We start from the raw sequence: 19,833 nt of genomic DNA, 5'->3' as shown, positions 1-19,833 counted from the left end.
AGCTGCAATACCATAGGAAGCGCACAAAATATATGAATGGAACACTGCATTTTTACATTAAATTGAGGGGTGTCTAATGAGACGTTTTCTTTTCTTTTACGCGTTTAGTCAGATTAGGTATTAAATGCAAGGTATCAATCTCTTCAGGAGAACTCACTCTTTCTTTTGAGACCAAAATTTTCAACTTTTCGTCATTTGACCCACAGTATATCGCGACTACACTTCTACACTGTCGTTGCTATGGCTGGGCGTCGTCTGCTAGAAATCGGTGGTGAGAATGCTTCAAACAGTTTTATGTCAAGTGATATAGGTTATGTTTAACAACAGATGATAAGTATATTACTCGGCATTTAGTGCATTTATCGCTTACTATGCTGGAATGACGCTTTCAAATGTATATTCAATGCTTATCATTTATCATGCAGAAATGCGAGTTTCTACTGCCAATAGGAGATCTGGTTGGTTTGAGAGTGTGAAATGAAACAAGTACTAGTAGGAACTTCAAAATGATGAATAACTTCTAATTATCATCAGGATTCCTATTTTCAATATTTAGAGCACGCAGAGAAAGAAAGATGAACAAAACATTAAAATACATAAACTTGTCTCAGTCAGATACATCATAGATTGCGCACTTGAATACTATTCACTTCGTTGAAAGCTACAGGAGAGGGGGGGGGGGGTGCTGAGTCGGGGTACATACCCCCATCCTCCTGGCTTGAAAGCAGGGCGGGGTTGATGCCTATAACACCCCCCCCCCCTTCTTCCTCCAAATTAACGGTTATAATAGGGAAGAGTGGCGAATGAGCAAAAGTAATGCTTACAATCTTTGTTTGTTATCAATTTTCTTTTATTTACTTTGTTTATTCTTATGCGAATACATAGGTAATAAATCACCTCGAACGAAATTAAACATGTACACAAGAAGTTGTAAATCCACACAATACATATTTAGCCAATTGATGGACATCAAGCAAGTAGAACTTGTAGCTGCAATACCATAGGAAGCGCACAAAATATATGAATGGAACACTGCATTTTTACATTAAATTGAGGGGTGTCTAATGAGACGTTTTCTTTTCTTTTACGCGTTTAGTCAGATTAGGTATTAAATGCAAGGTATCAATCTCTTCAGGAGAACTCACTCTTTCTTTTGAGACCAAAATTTTCAACTTTTCGTCATTTGACCCACAGTATAGGGCACACGAGTGTAATTCATCTGCGCGCAATGCATGCCGGACAGGCGTAAGTAAAGATCACATGACTTTGTTGATTAAAATAATTCATTAAAAATAGATCAAATGTTTGTATATCAAAAGAAAAACGATAGACATAATGCTATGTTCATACTCTTTCATAATCAAGGCGTTTGGGAAGGCTAGACTGCATTTTTGTATTTCATTTTAATCATTATTACCCACAATGCAGTTCTGGTTTTTCTGGCGATGAACTGGCCGAAATTATGGTTAGTCTTATTTCAGGCCATTTAACTTTTGATTGAGCTGGTCAAGTACCTGATTAACATATCAAGTCTTAATGCACTGTTAATTGTTACTAATGTCAGTGAATTAAAGCAAAATCTATCGAGGGATTGATTTTTAATGATTTTTTTATGAGCTATGATATAACACGTGAGTGAATGGGGGTCTGTATTACTCATGTGTGCCCTATATGGTTTATTTTTTTCGTAAACTAAGAGGGCGCTACAGCAATTTGCTTGACCGGTTGACGTACATGTTGACTCGATCAAGCTTCTGCTGGCATTCTGCCCGGGAATTTGCCGCTTTCTTTTCAGGTAAGATGTTTATGATAGCACTTGAATTTTGATATTTCATAAACCATTGTTGGGAGGGGATTCCTGTGATGTTAACCCATGGCTGTATTGGTATAATGTGCACGTCTTTTTTATTGTATAATGTCACCATCGCTGCTCGTTAGCCTACATCATTCGGAGCTCTCCTCTCCCGCTGCCCGGGCGGGCTGGTGATCGGAGCAATCGTGCTGCATTTGTGTACAGTTTGGTGCGAGTCACTGGACTTGAAGAGGGAGCGAATGATACTGCACCTGCTGACTGGTTTTGGTGCTCATTTTCCTGGTTGTTTAATGGGTTAAGTAGCAGATGATGTGGGGGGTAAAGAATAAATACATATTCTGAGTGTCTACCTTTAGACTATTTAAGATGGAAAGAAAGAATGAAGGAAAGAAAGAAAGGAAGGAAGGAAAGGAAGAAAGCAGGAGAGAAAGAAAGAAAGAGGGAAACAAAGCAGAGAATAGTGAACTAAATTTCATAAAGAATTGGTGTTAAATCTATAGTATGATATCTGATCTACACTAACATAAGTATTTTATTTTTTTAAGGAAAGAAGCTCTTAGCTCATGGAACCAAATCTGTTGTGATAGCTGAAAAGTGATGGATGAATGAAACGGCCTTCTCCTTCTCGCAGTAGGCCAATTGTAGGTCACAATGGGAGTTCAAGGATTGTGGCAATTGGTTGAATCAACTGGAAGGCCTGTCAATCTGGAATCACTTGAAGGCAAAGTGCTTGCTGTTGGTATCCTTTGTGATTACAGAATCTGATAAAAATTAAAAATACTCAAATTTTAACAGGCAGCTCACTTTTCTAGGTCGACCACAGAAATCTGTTCAATTTGGAACAACTTTTATTCAGAAGAGGCATAACTGGTGAAAAAATTATTTTGACTTGGGCAAATGTATTCTTTGATTTGACTTCCAGATAGTGATTACAGAATCTGATAAAAATACTCAAATTTTAACAGGCAGCTCACTTTTCTAGGTCGACCACAGAAATCTGTTCAATTTGGAAGAATTTAGACTCAGAAGAGGCATAATCTGGTGAAAAAATTCTTTTGACTTGGGCAAATATTTGAATTGTCACTTCTGGTTGGTCCACCTCTGGAAGTTTACCTGTATAATCCAACCATTCTATTTTTATTTTGAAAGATTTATGTCAAGAGATAATGGAGAAAAAATTAGAAATTGCATAGTAATAAGAAATTGGTCTTCTGGTAGATTTTAAAGCTTTATGTTGCAAATTTTCCCAGTAGGTGGTGAAAAGTAGCCCCCAATACATTTATTTTTTTGCATGCTAGATAGGATTAATACAACTATAACATGCCCATCAATTATTATGCTAGTGATTTGCAGGAAATTTTCACAATTACTGAAAATTGGCAGTTCAGAGAAGAACTTTGCCTTTTCATTCTCAAGGTCTGAAAGTTCTTTTTCATTTCTGAAAAAAAATGTGCAAAGAATAACTACAGAGGACAAAAATATTAATATATTTTAGAGTTTATCATGGCAATAATTCATTAGTAAAATGAAGAAGTAAGATCTGAGAAACTGAAGTTTTCTAGCTTTCCCCAATAGTAGGCCTAAGTGTACAGTCTCAAAATAAGTATGAATTTTTTTATGTTACTTGTGGAAGGTGCAAAGGCCTTGGAATAAAACGACTTAATGTTATATGTCCTTGACACACTGTTCTTGATAGATGTAAGTATTTGGTTGAACCAGGCTGTTCTAGGTGTCCATGGTAGCGGCATCACTAATCCTCATCTTCAGGTCCTGTTCAACCGCATCTGCAAGCTCCTCTTCTATCGGATCAAACCAATCTTTGTCTTTGATGGAGCCCCACCTCAACTCAAGAAACAAACATTGGTAAGAGCTTTAACAAAAAATCCAAAATAAAACCATGGGAAAATATTTTGTTTCAATTCATTTATTTGTATTAGGTTAGTGGAATATATGTCACTATAAGGCATCCTGTAACGATAGCCCCATTAAAGTTGAATAGGTGTAAATTTTTAAGGCATGCTGTATCTTGATTGTATCACTGTATACCTTTTGTTACCTAGGGCCTATTCAGTTCTTGACTCTTCCTCTTCAAGATAGCTGCCTTACTGGCTGGCTTAAATTTCCAACATTTTAAGCAGAGCTCTTTAAATCTATGACAAGGATCAGTGACAACTTCATTATACACCATGATACTATGGGTACTTTTTTTCTTTGATTCTTTAGGCTGCTAGACGGCAAAGGAAGGATCTCGCTGCTGCTAGGACAGAGAAGACCACGGAGAGACTTGTTACTAACTACCTCAAATCACACGCCATCCAGGCTGTAATTGAAGAAAGTGGGTAAGTTCATTTGGAGCCTCTCTTATGCTCTTTCCGGTAATACTTTAGGTTTACATAGTGGTACAGATAACGTAGAAGTAGTGAACGGTTCGCCATGCATTGGTTCTCCTTTTTGGGACTGTTGGATGGCAAAGTTTGACCTTGAGGCCAGCCTTGGCCCCATTCCTGCACAGAGGTTGTGACATAGTGTAAAACTGTCTATTGTGTAGTGGGACAAGGGAACCACATTGCACAAAATGTATCATAAATAGAGATCAGCCATAACAATTTAAAGCTACTGAATCCTTCAATTTGATTGGCTGATAGTAAAGTTGTTGTAGACATTGTCCATGTGTTAACATAAATAAATTCATGAAACAAGTCCCTGTCCATAAATCATATTCCATTGTTTCTCTATACAGTGAGGGTACCTCGAAGGAATTGCCTCCCCTGCATATCCCAAGAAAGAATGAAACTGATTTATTTGAGCTTCCACCATTGCTGTCAACTGATCTTCAAGAGAGGAATAGGTAAGTTGACATTTTTGCCTTCTCCCTTCTTTTTTTCATATTTTTATTTCAACAATTCCATGATGATTTATATAACCACTTGGTCTTGCATTAGACTCTGTGTAACACACCATGCTATTGCTACCATTCTCCTTTCTCATATACCAAGCACATGGTTAGAAAATAGAAGGCCTGAACATTCTTTACTTCTGATTTAATGGTTAAACACACAACCTCCCATAAAGACAGGCACTCAAGTATTCAACCAGGTGCTCTTTAGTTTTCATGTCAAGAGATACAGCAGAGTGAAATGTCATATTTAGAGTATAGCTCACATGTAGTTGCACACTTGTATCGTATATTCGTTCAATATATTTATTCAGTTTATATTAAAGATGATTCATTTATGTTTTCATATATCATAATTGCCTTCAGCCAGATATTTATCTGCATTATGCTGCACTCAACCCAGGTAAGGTTAAAGGGCACTGGGTAGGATTAATTCTCTGAATGCACTGAGAGCTGCTGATATAGCAGCAGCTTCTCCTTTTGCCAGGGTAGTAATACTGTATAGTTGCACTTAGTATCCTGTAGGAAAAGTGCTATATAAATCCAACTATTATCATTATTATCATATTATTTATTATCAGTATTATTATTGTTGTTGTTGTTGTTTTCATCATTCTCATTATGATTATTATTATTTTCTTACATTTTCAGTGGATCCGAGGATGGGGATGAAGATGGTGGTATTTCCGTTGCCATGGCAGCCCATGAAGCTGAGATGGCTTCTACCTACCAAGACTTGGGAGAGGTGGACATCGAGTCAGAATCCTTCAAGGCTCTACCCATCGAAGTCCAACATGAACTGATCAGTGACATCCAGGAGTCCTCCAAGAAGAATTCCTGGGCCAGGATGCACCAGTTACCCAAGGTATACAGAACTCTGCTTCTTCAAGCTTTTTATTATGTTTTGGTGTTGTATGGAAAAGGCGCATTTTGTTAATTTCTTTGTCAATCCCTCATGTTTGCTTTCTTACTTGATTAACAGGATATTGTTTATGAGCATTATCACCAAAAGTGTCATCTTGACACACATATCTTTCAAGGTATCTCAGGGTTTTGACACCACAAAGTCAATAAGTTAAGAGCAAGATTGACTTTTGCATCTATTGTACGACTCTTTTTTCGTGAGTCTGTAGTTCCAGATATATGCTTCTATGTAGTATTGTCACCATTTTAATCATCAGGCTTATGTTTATTATATCATTTAAGACATCTCAAGATTTTTCTTAGTACCAAGTCAAGACTGTAAAAGCTAGCTTGACTTTTACATGGGTATCTTTTACTTTACCTTTTTTTTGCAAAATCTGTCGTCATTGTTATATGCATTTTTGTGCAATTGTATTATTACTTTAGTATTGTCACTGATTCAATCACCAGTTCTTTTCTGTTACACCATTCAAGGCATCTCAAGATTTCTCCCAGTACCAAGTCAAGAAGCTTCTTAACAAGAGTAAGCTGAGTTTGAGACTCGATGACCTCAGGAAGGAAATGAGAACCAAGATGTCACTGTCTATGACCGCATTACTGGATGCACAGAATGAAAGTAGTCAGGTAACTTGTATTGTTTCCGTTTGGTTATCTCCCTTTTTCAATTGCATTTGTTCTCTTTCCTGTGATAGCAATTAAGAATTGTGAAATTGTCTCTTAATTTCTGTCTATTTTTGTCTCCCTCTTTCTCTATCAACTCTTTCTGGGTTTTTTTTTCATGATCTCTCCATAGACCTACTTATATATGTATATATCCCTTTCTCTCTCTTTTGTTTTCTCTCTCTCTCTCTTATGTTCCTCTCAATATTACTCTCATTTTCAATCTCTTTTTTTCTCTCTACCTATGTGTGTGCCATTCTCTCTCCTCTATCTACATGTATATTGGTATCTATCTTTATTCCTTCTTTCCCTTTCCTTTTGATTATATCCTTTCTATTTTATCTATCCTATTTTTTTCACTTCCCTAAGTCTTCCTTGAATGAAAGTTTCTTGTATCCTTAATTCCATTTATTGTAGATTTTGTCTTATTCTACATCCATGTAATTCTCTAGAATAGTTTTATTGATGAATGTCTGTAACTTCTTAGTATTAGTCCTATTTCAATGGAAAATTAATCACCTATGAAGGAGTACATTGCATTTTTATGTTTTTGTAGGTAGATGCAGGTCGTGTAGCCTCCGAAGACACCCAGCACTACATCCTGATGCGGAAGGGAAACAAACGTGATGAAGATTCCGAGAATGAAAGCGATGATGACATCGTGGTAGCGTCCTACGCCGAGAGGGCTGGCTTTTCAACGAGTATGGATCTCAAGATGGCAAAGGCAACAAGAAAACGAGGGGCTGTAACCACCGCAGCAACCAAAGCAGCATCTTCTAAAGATGTCATTGAGGTTGTCCTTGATGAGGATTCCATCCCTGCAAGAAAAAAGAGGAGAGATGATGTGATTGGGAGTGAGGAAGACAAGGAAAGGACTAGGTGTGAAGATAAGGAAAGCAAGGATGAGGCTTTGAGAGCAGAACTGAAGAAATTCTTTGATCAGCTTGATGCCAAGATATCACCAACAAAGGTAAAGGAGCAGGAAGCCGGTTCTACAGTACATAACCTTGATGAAGAAGTGCCTTTTGAAAACGTATTTACCTCAACTCCAGAAATATCAGTACAACCTGGACAGGAACAAAGCTGTTCTCAACCCGAGTCAACAAAAATCATCAAGGATGAAAGAACATTAAAAATCCCTGAGATAGTTAGTGATAGTTCTGCAAAGATTGATTTGACTTTGAAGGAAGAAAGACAGGAAAGAATAGAAGATGAGCCTTTAGAACTTGACATTTGTGGTCCTTCAGGCCAGGATCGTCTTTCTCAAGAACTGTCAAAGGCAGCCAAGAGTGATAGAACGAAGGAAGTCACAGAGGAAATGCATCAGACAATAAAAGAGAAATATGAAATGCACAGTGGTAAGAATAGGACTAACCCTGTGGAAGAATTAGGGAACACTGTAGACTTGGCTTCAAAGACTGCAGAGAGGACTATCACTAATCCATCAATAGCTGGTCCAGGCAAGCTAATCAGGGTTGCCGATACGGCTACGACCCAAAGGCAAGATATCCTGAAGCAACTCCAGAAGAAGAAAGAGGACATGAAGAACATGCTAAAAGCCTTTGAGAGTCGGATGAGTGACTTTGACATTCCAATTGTTCCTGATGATGATTTAGCATTTGATGACAAAATTACACCAGGGATTGACAAAGAAACCGATAATCCTTTAAAGTTAAGTGATGACACTGGAAGAACGATTTCTACATGTGTTGATAGAGTTTCTCTTGGGGATGAGGTCAAAGAAAGTAATGGCTCAACAACTGTTCCAGTTCCAGTTGATGGAAAGGCAGTTCTAGATGTGACCACTAGTGCAAAGCCTTCTAGTGGAGTAGAAGTAGGTCCAAAGACAGTTCTTTCAGCAGATGCAGACACAAGAGCAAAGACTGCATCTGGTGCAGGGTCTGTTCAAGTTGATGTCACCAGTGCAAAGACTGCAAGTGATCCTGGTGCTGATGCAGGGGTCACTGCTAAAATTGGTGCCAACGCGGAAGTCGACAAGAAGGAAGAACTTGATCCAGGAAAGAGGGTTGTTGTTGAGATCACGCTTGATAGGCCCTTGCAGGAGATTGGACAAAAAGCGAACTCTGGTAAGTGACATGACACACAAGAATACATCTGAGGATGCAGGATCAATATTAAAATCTTTCTGTGAAGATTAAAATTATAACCATCATGATTAGAATATTACAAATAATTATTTCTTCAAACTAGAAAGAAAAAGTGGAAGGGAAGAGTAAACAAATGGAAAAGGGTATGTAAAAGAATGATGTTTGGATATAAAGCAAGAGAAAAATAGGGACAAATTTTAGGTTGCAAAACAATATTTAGCTGTGATTACCAGTTTGAAGGCAAAAATAGAGCAATCAGAGTCTCGTTGCAGAGAGAACTGAATATTAACACAACAAAAAATATCAATACATACTTTTAGCGACTTGTACCTGTATATTGAAAACAGGTTTTGTGAAACAGGATCTTGGGAGAGTTTTATGAAACAAATAGTGATTTTCAGTGACAAAATTATCAAGTCAGATGAAAGGGTTTCTGTAGCTTATAACAATACTTCTTAAAAAGTCATTAATTGTTCAATGAAATGCTTTTCTGGTTTTATCGATTTTTATTCAGACGGTCCTGTTTCATCAGATCTCTCATTTATGACAAGAACCTCACTCGATTCAGAATGGACATCAACACCTTACCAAGTGGATAGCGATGATGATGTCCAGCGTGTCTAGTGAGTAATCCTTGTTTATTTCAGCTTGTGAGCACAATGCAAAAACACTTTTCCTTGAAGAACTGGTGAGCCTTGAATATACTAAAAAGAAATTCAGTGATTTTTCAATCAGAATTGCTCTGATCCAGTTTGAGCAGTTCTGATTATAGCATTAAATGGTCTGAAAATTGTGTTTCATGACATGGTCTTCAGAACATCTATATGTCACTGTGCATACATAGGCTTACACTTTTACATCTGTTCGCCCAGACCCTGATTGAAACTTCTAGCAACAAGTGGGTCTGTAGAAAAGTCTAGCACAAATACAAATTGTCAATTCCTGGGTGGTGGAAGACTTCAGTATACAAGTCCCAGTGATGGCCTTTAGGCTCCAAAAGAAGACCTCTTTTCTCAAACAAAAGGGTTTGCGTAGCGCACGGAGGGGTGTTGCAAGAAAATGTTTGCAATCAATTGCGCATATTTGTAGAAATTTTACTGATAGATCAATTCTAAGAACACCAATTCATGCACCTTCTTCCAATGAACCAGGGCAGCAGTCAAGTGCAAATTTCCAATTATTAGCAAAACATATGGATGATTTTAAGTAAGCAAAGTAGACTTGCAATAGGATGTAAGTTTCTTGTGACGCCCCCTAAGATAAAGTAATGAAGGAAGTAGATTCTGCTGAAGTTTTCTTAAAGGGGAATCCAGCCTTGGCCTTGAACAGTTGTGTTGGGAAGGAGAAAAATAAATTAAACAGAATGGTGAAAGTTTGAAAGAAATCGGCCAAGCAGTAAGAAAGTTATAGCTACTTTAAAATTGAAATCACTAATACTATGTAGATTCCAAATTGGCAACTGGGTATGACAAGGGGCAAGGACAACTTTCCCATAGGCCATGTACTTTATTATCAGGGATTTGTGGTTTTCTCCTAAGTACCCATTCCCCCGGGGCAGTAATCTGAATATAACCCAGGTAGTATATTGTTTTATGTCCTCATGAAAGAAAAATATAATTTGAAATAAAACTTTTGGGAAAAATGACATTTTAGCCATAATATGTATTGGAGTCCATGGAAGAGTAGTCCTTGCCTTACATCACTATGACATCACATATGCGGCCAATTTGAAGTCTCCATGGGTAAAGTGATCACCAATATTTACAACTTTTAAAAATTCATAACTTTCTTGTTGTTTGTCCAATATTGTTCAAACCTTCACCTATCAACTTGTCTGATTTTTCTTTTTCTTATAAAAACAAGTTTTTATTTGGGTTGGATTCCCCTTTAATATCACTGCTTAGAATTATTTAAAAAGTCTCATATTTCAAGGTGTTTTTGTTTCAGCATGCAAGAATCTGATCAGGAACCTGAGATAGATGAATGGCAGGGATTGTACATGGTAAGAGTACACCATCATTTTACTCTTTATTCTTATACATAAGGGGAGGTTCGCAAATATTTTAGTATGTCCTAATGGCACATATAAATGCCTAGTTGGGTGGGGTATAAAAGACATGACCGTATTGGTCAGATCATGCCAAGAGGACGCGCACTACTGCATATTGATCAATGAGATTGTGCGGTGCATATCATGTATGTGTCTGCATTTAAGTGCAACTCTATACTGTACTTATATTTTTGTGAAACACCTGTGAGAAATTTTCAGGCACAGATGCTGAATTAAAATTTTGATCAACAAGTTGGTCTTAACAAAAGACTAGCAAATATAAAACTTGCTGTTTCAATTTGAGCGAGAGGGCCTTCAGTATACAAGTCGGTGAAGGCTGTTTATTTGGACCATGTAACCTGAGGGAAGGGTTTGCACAGCAGACTAGTCACAAGCCTGCTTGGTGTTCTCTGTTTATCAACCAAGTTTTTATTTGACAAAGTAAAGAATAATAAGCAAAGTAGACATTAGATCAACTGTATCAAGCCTCTTACTCAAGCCCTTGGGACTCTTACTCATCCTCTCCAAATCTCCTCACACCGGTATCACAGTCTATCCCCATATACATTATACCCGATGCTTGTGATCTCATGCAGAGTCTCATAAAATCACATGCATGTCTTGGGGCCGTGTCATAAAGGACTTGCAACTGTTGAAACTTTGCCATTATGGCAACTACCTTGGAAACCTTGATTCTGATTGGCTGCTGAGCCCTGTTACCATGGTAGTTCCATTATGGCAAAGTTACAGCAGTTGCAAGTCCTTTATGAAACGGGCCCCGGTCTTTGATCTTGGCTTCTCTGCTGAGCAATAGACCAAATGAGAATTAGACTAAGTGTGTATTAGGCCAAAGTTGGTGCAGACCAAACAGAAATTATACCAAATTGACAGGAGACCTAATTAGATTAAGTCCATGTTAACTAGTAGACCAACTGCTTTAAGAAAATAAAAACTTTTATGACTACCTTACATTGTGTCTTTCTCCAATCCAATGTTTTTTCTCGGAAAAATGTTCTTTTAATCCACAATTACGAAATTTCACCTGTGTGATATGCTTTCACTTGCGAGACTGAAAGCTTCATCAGACCTTCCTTTGTCGTAGCTGGTGTTGTTGCTGGAGCAGCACGAAGAAGGAAGGTCTGACAAAGCTTGCAGCCTCACAAATGATAGCTTACCAAACAACAGGTAAAATTTCATGATTGTGGATAAAATAATGTTTTCTCATGTCTACACACCAATCAGATGGATCTGTTCAGTGATCTAATGATTTTTCTGCTCTGGGTGATTTTCTTGACAGGATAAGATGAATGAGATGGAGAAGAAGCTCCACGCTGAAAGAATTGCTCTCGAGAAAGCAAGGCGGAAAGATCAGAAGAAATCATACTCCATTACAGACACCATGTATGCGGAAAGTAAGGTAGGAAATTGAAGTGATCGTGATGATCTGAGAAACTTGATGAAGTTTGCGTGGATAGCACATAAAATAGGAAAGATGGCCACCATATATGTTGTGGAGCGTTGTGGCCCAGTAGATAAGTCTTCTGACTTTGAAACAGAGGGTCGTGGCTTCGAATCCCAGCTATGGCGTAATTTCCTTCAAGAAAAATTTAACTGCACAGTGCTGCACTCAACCCAAGAGAGGTGAATGGGTGCCCGGCAGGATTAATTCCTTGAATGCACTGAGCACTGAAAGGCAGCTGAGCTAAAGCCAGTGTAATAATGATAATAAACGATGCGCCATGGAATAGATTATTTCTAGATAGATGGTGTTAAATAAATGCCTATTATTATTATTATGTTGATTCTAGAAAGTTAGCAAGTCATAATCAAGCTCAAGAAGTCACAAATAGATTGTACTTTCATCCAATTCAATTGATCATAGTAATTTACTCTATCACTGCTTTGCCATGTGTTTAGAGGCTCTTGTCTTGCAAAGCATGCATTATTATCTATATATTCCAAGCGAACTATGTCTGAATTGAAAAGATTTCTGAAGGTCAAAGAGATTCAGATTTGCCTGTATTTGCGAATTCATGCACCTACTGATCTAGCCTCTCTGTATCAATGTTGTGTCATCGTTTTATCCAACAGTTACCGCAAGAACAGTCCGACACCTCAGCCAATCAAAATTAAGGAGGGTTGTCAGATCTGAAATCATATCAGATGGCAAATGTTGATGAACACTCACCTAATGCTACTGAGTAATATAATGATGATGAACACGACTATGGTTGAATGAACTTGGGATTGTATTAATTAAGCTCACATCAGCTATTTTTTTTTTTTTGCAACTTAAATTCAGATTATTTTAGCTTTCGTCGGTACAACATTATACAAGAAATCTTTCATTTTCAGCTTTTTTCAGCCCTTTTTACTATCCTAATTTGTATTTTTCAGGAGATGCTTCGATGCTTTGGAATTCCTTACATCGAGAGTCCCCAGGAGGCTGAAGCTCAGTGTGCTTTCTTAGATCTGACCAATCAGACGGAAGGTACTATAACAGATGACAGTGATATCTGGCTGTTTGGTGGTCAGCGAGTCTTCAGGCATTTCTTCTCCAAGAAGAAGGACCCGGAGTACTTCAAGGTTGGAGACATTGAAAGGCATCTCTGTGAGTAGTTTGCTACTGATGTCCAATCAGTCATTGCTTTGTAGCATTGATCCTAAGTAGACTGGGCATGTGTGTAGCCCGAGACATTATCTGCAAAAAATTGTATAGTTAATTTTTGTGATGAATTTAACTGATGTATGCGTGACAACAGAATTGTACTGTAAATCAAGAAATAAGGTCCCAATACGATGACTTTCTCTTTCAACACACTCTTTGTTGCCTTAGCAAATGTACTACTAAAAAATCAAGTTATCAAGATTAATTTCCTACATATTGATAGATTGATTTCATACTATTTTTTTACTCTTTATTGACATTTTCTAATGGTTATTGCCATTGGCATTATTCAAATCATAAACAACATAGATTTTGATTAGTAAATGTAAAAAAGTTTGGAAATCTATGAATTCTACCTTTAAAATGCTATTTTCGAAAAATGTCCCATTTTATATTCTTTACTGTTACAGTGCTGGACCGTAAGAAGCTGATCAACCTTGCCTATCTTGTGGGCAGTGATTACACCCTTGGTATCCAAGGCATCGGGTCAGTGGGCGCCATTGAGATCATGGGCGAGTTCAAAGGTCAAGGCATAAAGACTCTCAAGGATTTCAAGTGAGTGTACTTTGCAATTGATTACTGTTTCAATCGCTGATGTGGTTTACGGTACACCATGTGGAGTGTTATAGAAATTGTGGATAGAAGAAGAGAAAGGAAATGGATAGGCGAGAAAGTAAAGCTTTGAGAGTAGAGTATTCTTTCTTGAAAATAGTCCTGAAAAGGACTGCAAACCAGGAGAGATGATGAGTTGAAAACAGCGTGAGTAGTAGGGCGGATGAGGTGATGCTGGCTCGAGTCAGCGAGTAGAGCTGATGAGTGGAAGCAGTAGAGAGACTCGACGTTTCGGGCAGGTTGACTGTCCGTCTTCACATCAGCGATTGTATACGCCACCTTGCAAACCTTCAAACAACATCTGATTACTGTTTATTCCAATTAAATGTTATTGTGTATTTGTCATGTCTTTGTTTTAAAATCCCAATAATTTTCCTCGAACTCTTTGTGCATAAACCTAAGTGTATAGTATCAGGACAAAATCTGTTCGACTTCAAAAATTTCAACTGAAAACTTCTCTCAATGTATGTTCTAGCAAAGCGTTTTGCATAATCTGGATTTTAAAATTACTTCAACTTATGGAAGATAGATTTATGTATCTTACATCAAGTGATTGATTTTACCCTTGATCGTTCATTTGAAAATGAATGCCATTAGGTATAAATAGTGTTAAGCTGGTCCTACCCAATGAGTTCCTTAATCCTCTATATGCTTTCTTTTCATCATTAGATCTTGGTGGACCAGATCACAGAACCGGGTCTTGCCATCAGGAATGAATGCTGTCAGGTCTAAATGGTGCAAGCTGGTCCTACCGGATGAGTTCCCAAATCCTCTAATTGCCAAGGCCTACATGAATCCAGTCATCGATGAATCTGATGAAGGCTTCCAATGGGGATCCCCTGATCTTGGTCTACTCAGAGAATATCCTTTTCAGACTTACTTACAAAATAAATATTTCTAAAAAGGCGGAAACAAACAAATGCTCACTTACATATATTTGTGAATATGCTACAATTTTTTTTGTCCGGGTGGGTGTTTCATAAAGCTGATCGTAACTTAAGAGCGACTGGTGTTCCTTTCTTATAGTAAATGATATTCACTATTAAATGTTCATTGATTATTTAGCACTTAAGAAAGGATCACCAGTTGTTCTTAAAGTCACTCTTAACTTGCGTACAGCTGTATGAAATGGCCCCCAGGAAGTTTGTAATACTGCATAAGGAAGTATGGGTTTGTACTTTGTCAAATCAAATTTGGTCCATACAATAGTTCATCCAATCATCTATACAAAGTGGTGTTGGACCAAATGGGTATTAGATGGACCGGGTATAACATAACTGGAAATTGGATAAAGTGATAAATAGGCTAAATGGCAATTAGAACAAACGGTCAGTAGACCAACTGGCTGTAGACTAACTGGGAATGTGGGATTAGACCATGTTAGATGAGACCAAATGGGAAGTTAACAGAGTACATGTAGTTGTGGACCAAGTGGATTGGAGCAGTGATACTTGAGAAAAGGGTAGTCTATTAAAGGTAACATAGAAACTTAATCCATGCTAAAACAATGCACCTATTATTGCATGTTATCTTCCTTGACTGGTATGTCATACGTATGCTCGTGAGAGATTTGGTTGGATGAGGACTAAGGTTGATGAAAACCTCCTCCCAGTCTTGAAGCGGCTCAATGAGAAACAGGTAAGATATACAGAGAGAGGAATGCTCCCCATTGAGTGGAGAAGTACAAGCATTGTGAGCTGGCAAGGCAGAATGAGATGATGCATGTACATCCATAGAGTGGGAGAGACTTTGAAAAGAATATCTGAAGACGTTTGCCATGTTGAAAGGCAGTGAGACCTTGTAAAATATTGTTAGAGATAAGAATAGAAGGGACCAGACCCAAGAAGGATCACCAGGTCTCCGTAACACAAAGATTAGCGAGCATTCGCTAAATGAACTGACCAATCAAGATCAAAGTTACACGCGCATTTGGTTTAAAATAATGACCAGGGACCAATCAGTGTGGTTCTTTCATATTTGCAATTAATCGCAAACTTTTGTGTTACAAAGCCCAGAATCAACTTGGAACCGAATGTTTAAAAAAATGAGAACTTGGGCGTTAATAACAACAAGTAAAGAAATATTCAACTGAACGACAAATCCCAAATGCAGTGAATAATTGTGTTCAATCAGTTGAACTTTAAAATGAGAGCCCAGGATATATTTAGTGTTAAATGTGGTTTGTAATGACATTGAAAGAGAAAGACTGTGATTAATGCATGGTATTGAGTACACTGCAGTCAACCAATCTCCTAGGATTAACATGAAGGAATGATGTCACAGTAGAAGGACACAACTTGAACGTATGAATTATGACACACACAAATTGTATCAAGGCCTTTGAATTATAGAAGATTGGTCATTTTATCAAGGCTATGACCTATTTAGATTATGAGAATATTTGTAATTGGATCAATTATGAGAAGATCTTTAATGATATACCTGATTTTTTTTTCAAGGTTCAAAGCAAGATGACATCATTCTTTGGCATCGTTCACCATGGTAACAGGAAGAAGATCGCCAGCAAGCGAATGAGGAATGCTCTGATGCAGATGGAGAGATCATCAAGTGAAGAGGACGAGGAGGAGAGCGAGAGTGAAGAAGAGGAGGAGAGAAGACCAAAGAAAAGGAAAAAGGTTTCTTCCGAAGCTGGGAAGAAAAGAGTGAAAAGAAAGAAGAAGCCCGCGCAAGGTGCTCAGCAAGGAGGAATGGGTGAAGTTCAGCAGAAAGTGAAGAAGAGAGTTAAGCGGAAGAAAAAGGTAGCACTCAACCAGGAGGATGAAGAGCCAATGCAAGAGCTGAATCAAGGCAGCGTTCAGACGAAGAATGCTCCAAAGTCTCCTGTGAGTGAAAAGGAGAAAGTGTTAAGCAAAAAGAGTAGGGTGCAGAACGGGAAGACTGCTGAAACCAACTCGAACGGAAGAGAAAAGCGTCAAGTTCCTCAGGTGGATTACGCCGCGATGATGGATGACTACGATGAGGACATTCCTGATGAAGTCCTCCTGGACGTCGCGGAGGACATGGAGATGGCCGCGTTGATGGACGAACCAAGAAGTGGTCATAACGTGACCTATGACCTTAGGAATATCAGCAACAGTTCCAGCTCTCAACCAAAATCAGGATCTCATAACTCTAGCTTGGATAGAGATTTTGTGGAGGAGAGGAGGGGTAAAGGAAGGGGCGGGGCAGTACCAAAGATAGGTGGTGGTACACAGCGGGGGGAAAGGAAAGAGGGGAGGGGCAAACAAAGGGAAAGCATTGTTGAAGAGAAGGCCTGTCCAGATGAATGGACCAAACCTCTCTTCCAGTGGCTCTGACTCGGATTGAACAGTCATATTTTTCCATATCTAATAATCAATTTTAAAGAATTTATTTCATACATAATGCTAAAGACCCTTGTCTATGAAAGGTATATGTGCAGGATGGTTCTCAAAGATTTAAAATGTGACTTATAGTCACGCTTAGCTGCCAACGCACCTATGGTATGTTATGCATCATCTTATTAATGAATACGCAGTTGGGCGCATCTGTTTAGTATGATTTTACCATTGCGGTAATGCCTTTTATACCACACGCAACTGGGAATTTAAGCTAGACTGCAAGTCGCACTTATTCTTTGTGGAATTACCCAAGGTCTTTTGCTTATTATTCATTATGTTGTGTAATAAATATTTTGTCCAGAAGGGTTAAATATCCGTAGGTATTTATTCATCTAAAAAAAAAAAATAATGATTCAATGAGATTTGGTTCTTATTAAGCTAACAATTTTTTTTTTTAATTGTGTTTTATTGGTATTCAAAATCACATTTAATCACAATATTTACAGGTAATTGAAAATTATTTAAAACAGTTCAAAAGTAGTAAAATCACAGAGATGAAATAAAAAATAAATGAAAAAATAAATATTAAGCTAACAATTGATGTTACATGTTAGATTCCGTTTACTGGCCACTGAAGGATAATTTTTATGATCAAAATAGACAACATAGATTGTGATTGTGCATCATTGTGGCATGCCACAAACCATTGTCGCACTTCCGCCGATACCCTAACTTCAATTAGCAATGTAGCCAAAGAGGCCTGGGGGTGTTTCATGAATATTTTTGTTTGACAAGTTGTCAGATCTGACATCTTTCCTTGATTCTGATTGGCTGAGAGGCACTGTTCCCATGGTAACTGTCAGCTAAACTGGTACTTGTCGGATAAAATGTCAGACAAGTCCTTTCATGAAACGCCCCCCTGATGGCTTCAAATAGGAAGGCTGTGCAATGTGCTAAGTTTCCACCCCATATCTGGCATTTATTTGTACATGTGGAATCAGATTGTGGATGATGGACACCAATAAAAAATACCAATCATAACTAGATAATCTGAATATACATGTAGTACTAGTTAGTTCATATTCAGAAATTGTCGAGTATTACAAATTGAGTTAACCACAATATGTGAACCAAACTCCTCAGCTTTTCATTTATGTCTTGTTTGCATAATGTATAACTCAACTAATTGTTGAAGATGACAGGTACAAATTCAATTTTTCTCTCATGTTTTTGCAAGTAGGGCTGAGATTATACACTATTTCAATTATTTTACATGTACTGAAAAATTCACTAGATTACATCATTGATTTCTAAGATTATGTATTGCATGGAGGTTTTTGTGGAATTTTGAAAATACAAGACAGTTTCTATTAATTGTATTCCAATTATTCTCTAGCGACCATCATTAGTCATAAACTTCAATATTGAATGCGATGGAATTCCTCACCTGTACATGTATGTCTATTGCTTTTTCAGTGTCTGTTATTTGCTCAAATATTCTGAAGATATTCCGAAGATGATTTGTGACCATGAAATAAGATTTTGTATTGTTTAATTCATGTTAACCAAGACAAATAAAAGGAAAGGATTAGGATGACATTAAGATTACCTCATAACTTTGGGCACTGATATGCTCTCTGCTACCAAATATCCTTGCTATTATGTTCAGTACATTATGTATGTATACATAACAAGATTTATGAGTGCAATTATGTGTGTGATTATCGGAATGCATGTATATTTATTTTCTAAGCTATGTAGAATTATTTTATGACATTTTTTCTAGCAATAGAATTGCAACTGAAATTTCTTAATCATCTGTTTTGTACTTTGCTTTTCTTGTCTGTGCCTTGAATAATGATGAATCAGGGATTGTGCATTTCAATATAAAGAAATTTGTAAAGTTAAGAGGGAATCGAAGTTTGGTCATAGAATAATTTGTTTGAAAGGGGGAGAATTTTTGAAACAGAATGGTGAAAGTTTGCAATAAAATGATTTGTTTGAAAGGGGGAGAATTTTTGAAACAGAATGGTGAAAGTTTGCAAGAAAGGAATATGGCTTTTTGAGAAAATAGATCACTAATTAACACTTCTCATATGGGCAATGAATTAAATATATTGAGAATATGGAATTTGGACTAACGTCCCATGTACTTAATCATCAGGAAAGTCTGATTGTTTCTATTAAGCATCTCCCTCAGAGTAAGTAATCAAATAGATAGCATATAGTTGTATGTCCCCATAAAAGAAAAATACAATTCTGAATGAAAACTCTGAAGAAGAATGAAATCTAGTCATTTTTCTGTATTGGAGTGAATAGAAGAGTACTCCCTACTTGACATAATAATTACATTGCCTATATGGCTTATTTGCAACCAAACCCCCGTTGTTGGAGTAGTTACAAATTTCCAAAAACTCTTGACTAATTTTGGTCAATTTTTGTTGAAACTTTCACCTATTTGATACTGTACTATTTTTCTTTTAAAACAGCTTCTCTTTCAAAACAGCTTCTCTTTCGGTTGAATTCTTGGTTTATTTAAAATATTGAAAATGGTTCTTTACCACTGAAAGATAAATTTAAGTTTAGTTTGAGATAAAGTAGATTCATCTTGCAGAGCAGATTAAAACCAATTTAAAACTGAGACCTGATAAAACGTAGCATGCATAAACTTGAGTTTGAATTTAATTTTACAGATTCAGTTTAAGAAACATAACAAATAAGAAATATTAATGAGCCATTACATCCTAAACATTGACAAATATTTCGCCAAAACTTGATTTTC

The 19,833-nt window shown here is 37.3% G+C and overlaps 1 protein-coding gene across 1 annotated transcript; it reads left to right on the top strand.

The window, feature by feature from the left end:
• The first annotated feature begins 1,713 nt into the window (after positions 1 to 1,713).
• On the top strand, positions 1,714 to 17,058 carry LOC121430206 (DNA repair protein complementing XP-G cells-like). The gene is given in 17 exon segments (XM_041627485.1): positions 1,714 to 1,795; positions 2,359 to 2,552; positions 3,510 to 3,676; positions 4,037 to 4,152; positions 4,554 to 4,661; positions 5,361 to 5,574; positions 6,108 to 6,257; positions 6,850 to 8,380; positions 8,916 to 9,024; positions 10,349 to 10,403; positions 11,749 to 11,868; positions 12,849 to 13,062; positions 13,530 to 13,674; positions 14,401 to 14,592; positions 15,285 to 15,369; positions 16,191 to 16,949; positions 16,951 to 17,058. Coding segments are annotated over 16 exon segments (4,161 nt in total). The 5' UTR covers positions 1,714 to 1,795; positions 2,359 to 2,464.
• Positions 17,059 to 19,833: the final 2,775 nt, after the last annotated feature.

This window comes from Lytechinus variegatus, chromosome 16, assembly GCF_018143015.1.
Source record: "Lytechinus variegatus isolate NC3 chromosome 16, Lvar_3.0, whole genome shotgun sequence".
NCBI lineage: Eukaryota > Metazoa > Echinodermata > Echinoidea > Temnopleuroida > Toxopneustidae > Lytechinus > Lytechinus variegatus.
The sequence above is the reverse complement of the archived record's forward strand: the minus strand, read 5'-3'. Positions and strand labels throughout refer to the sequence as shown.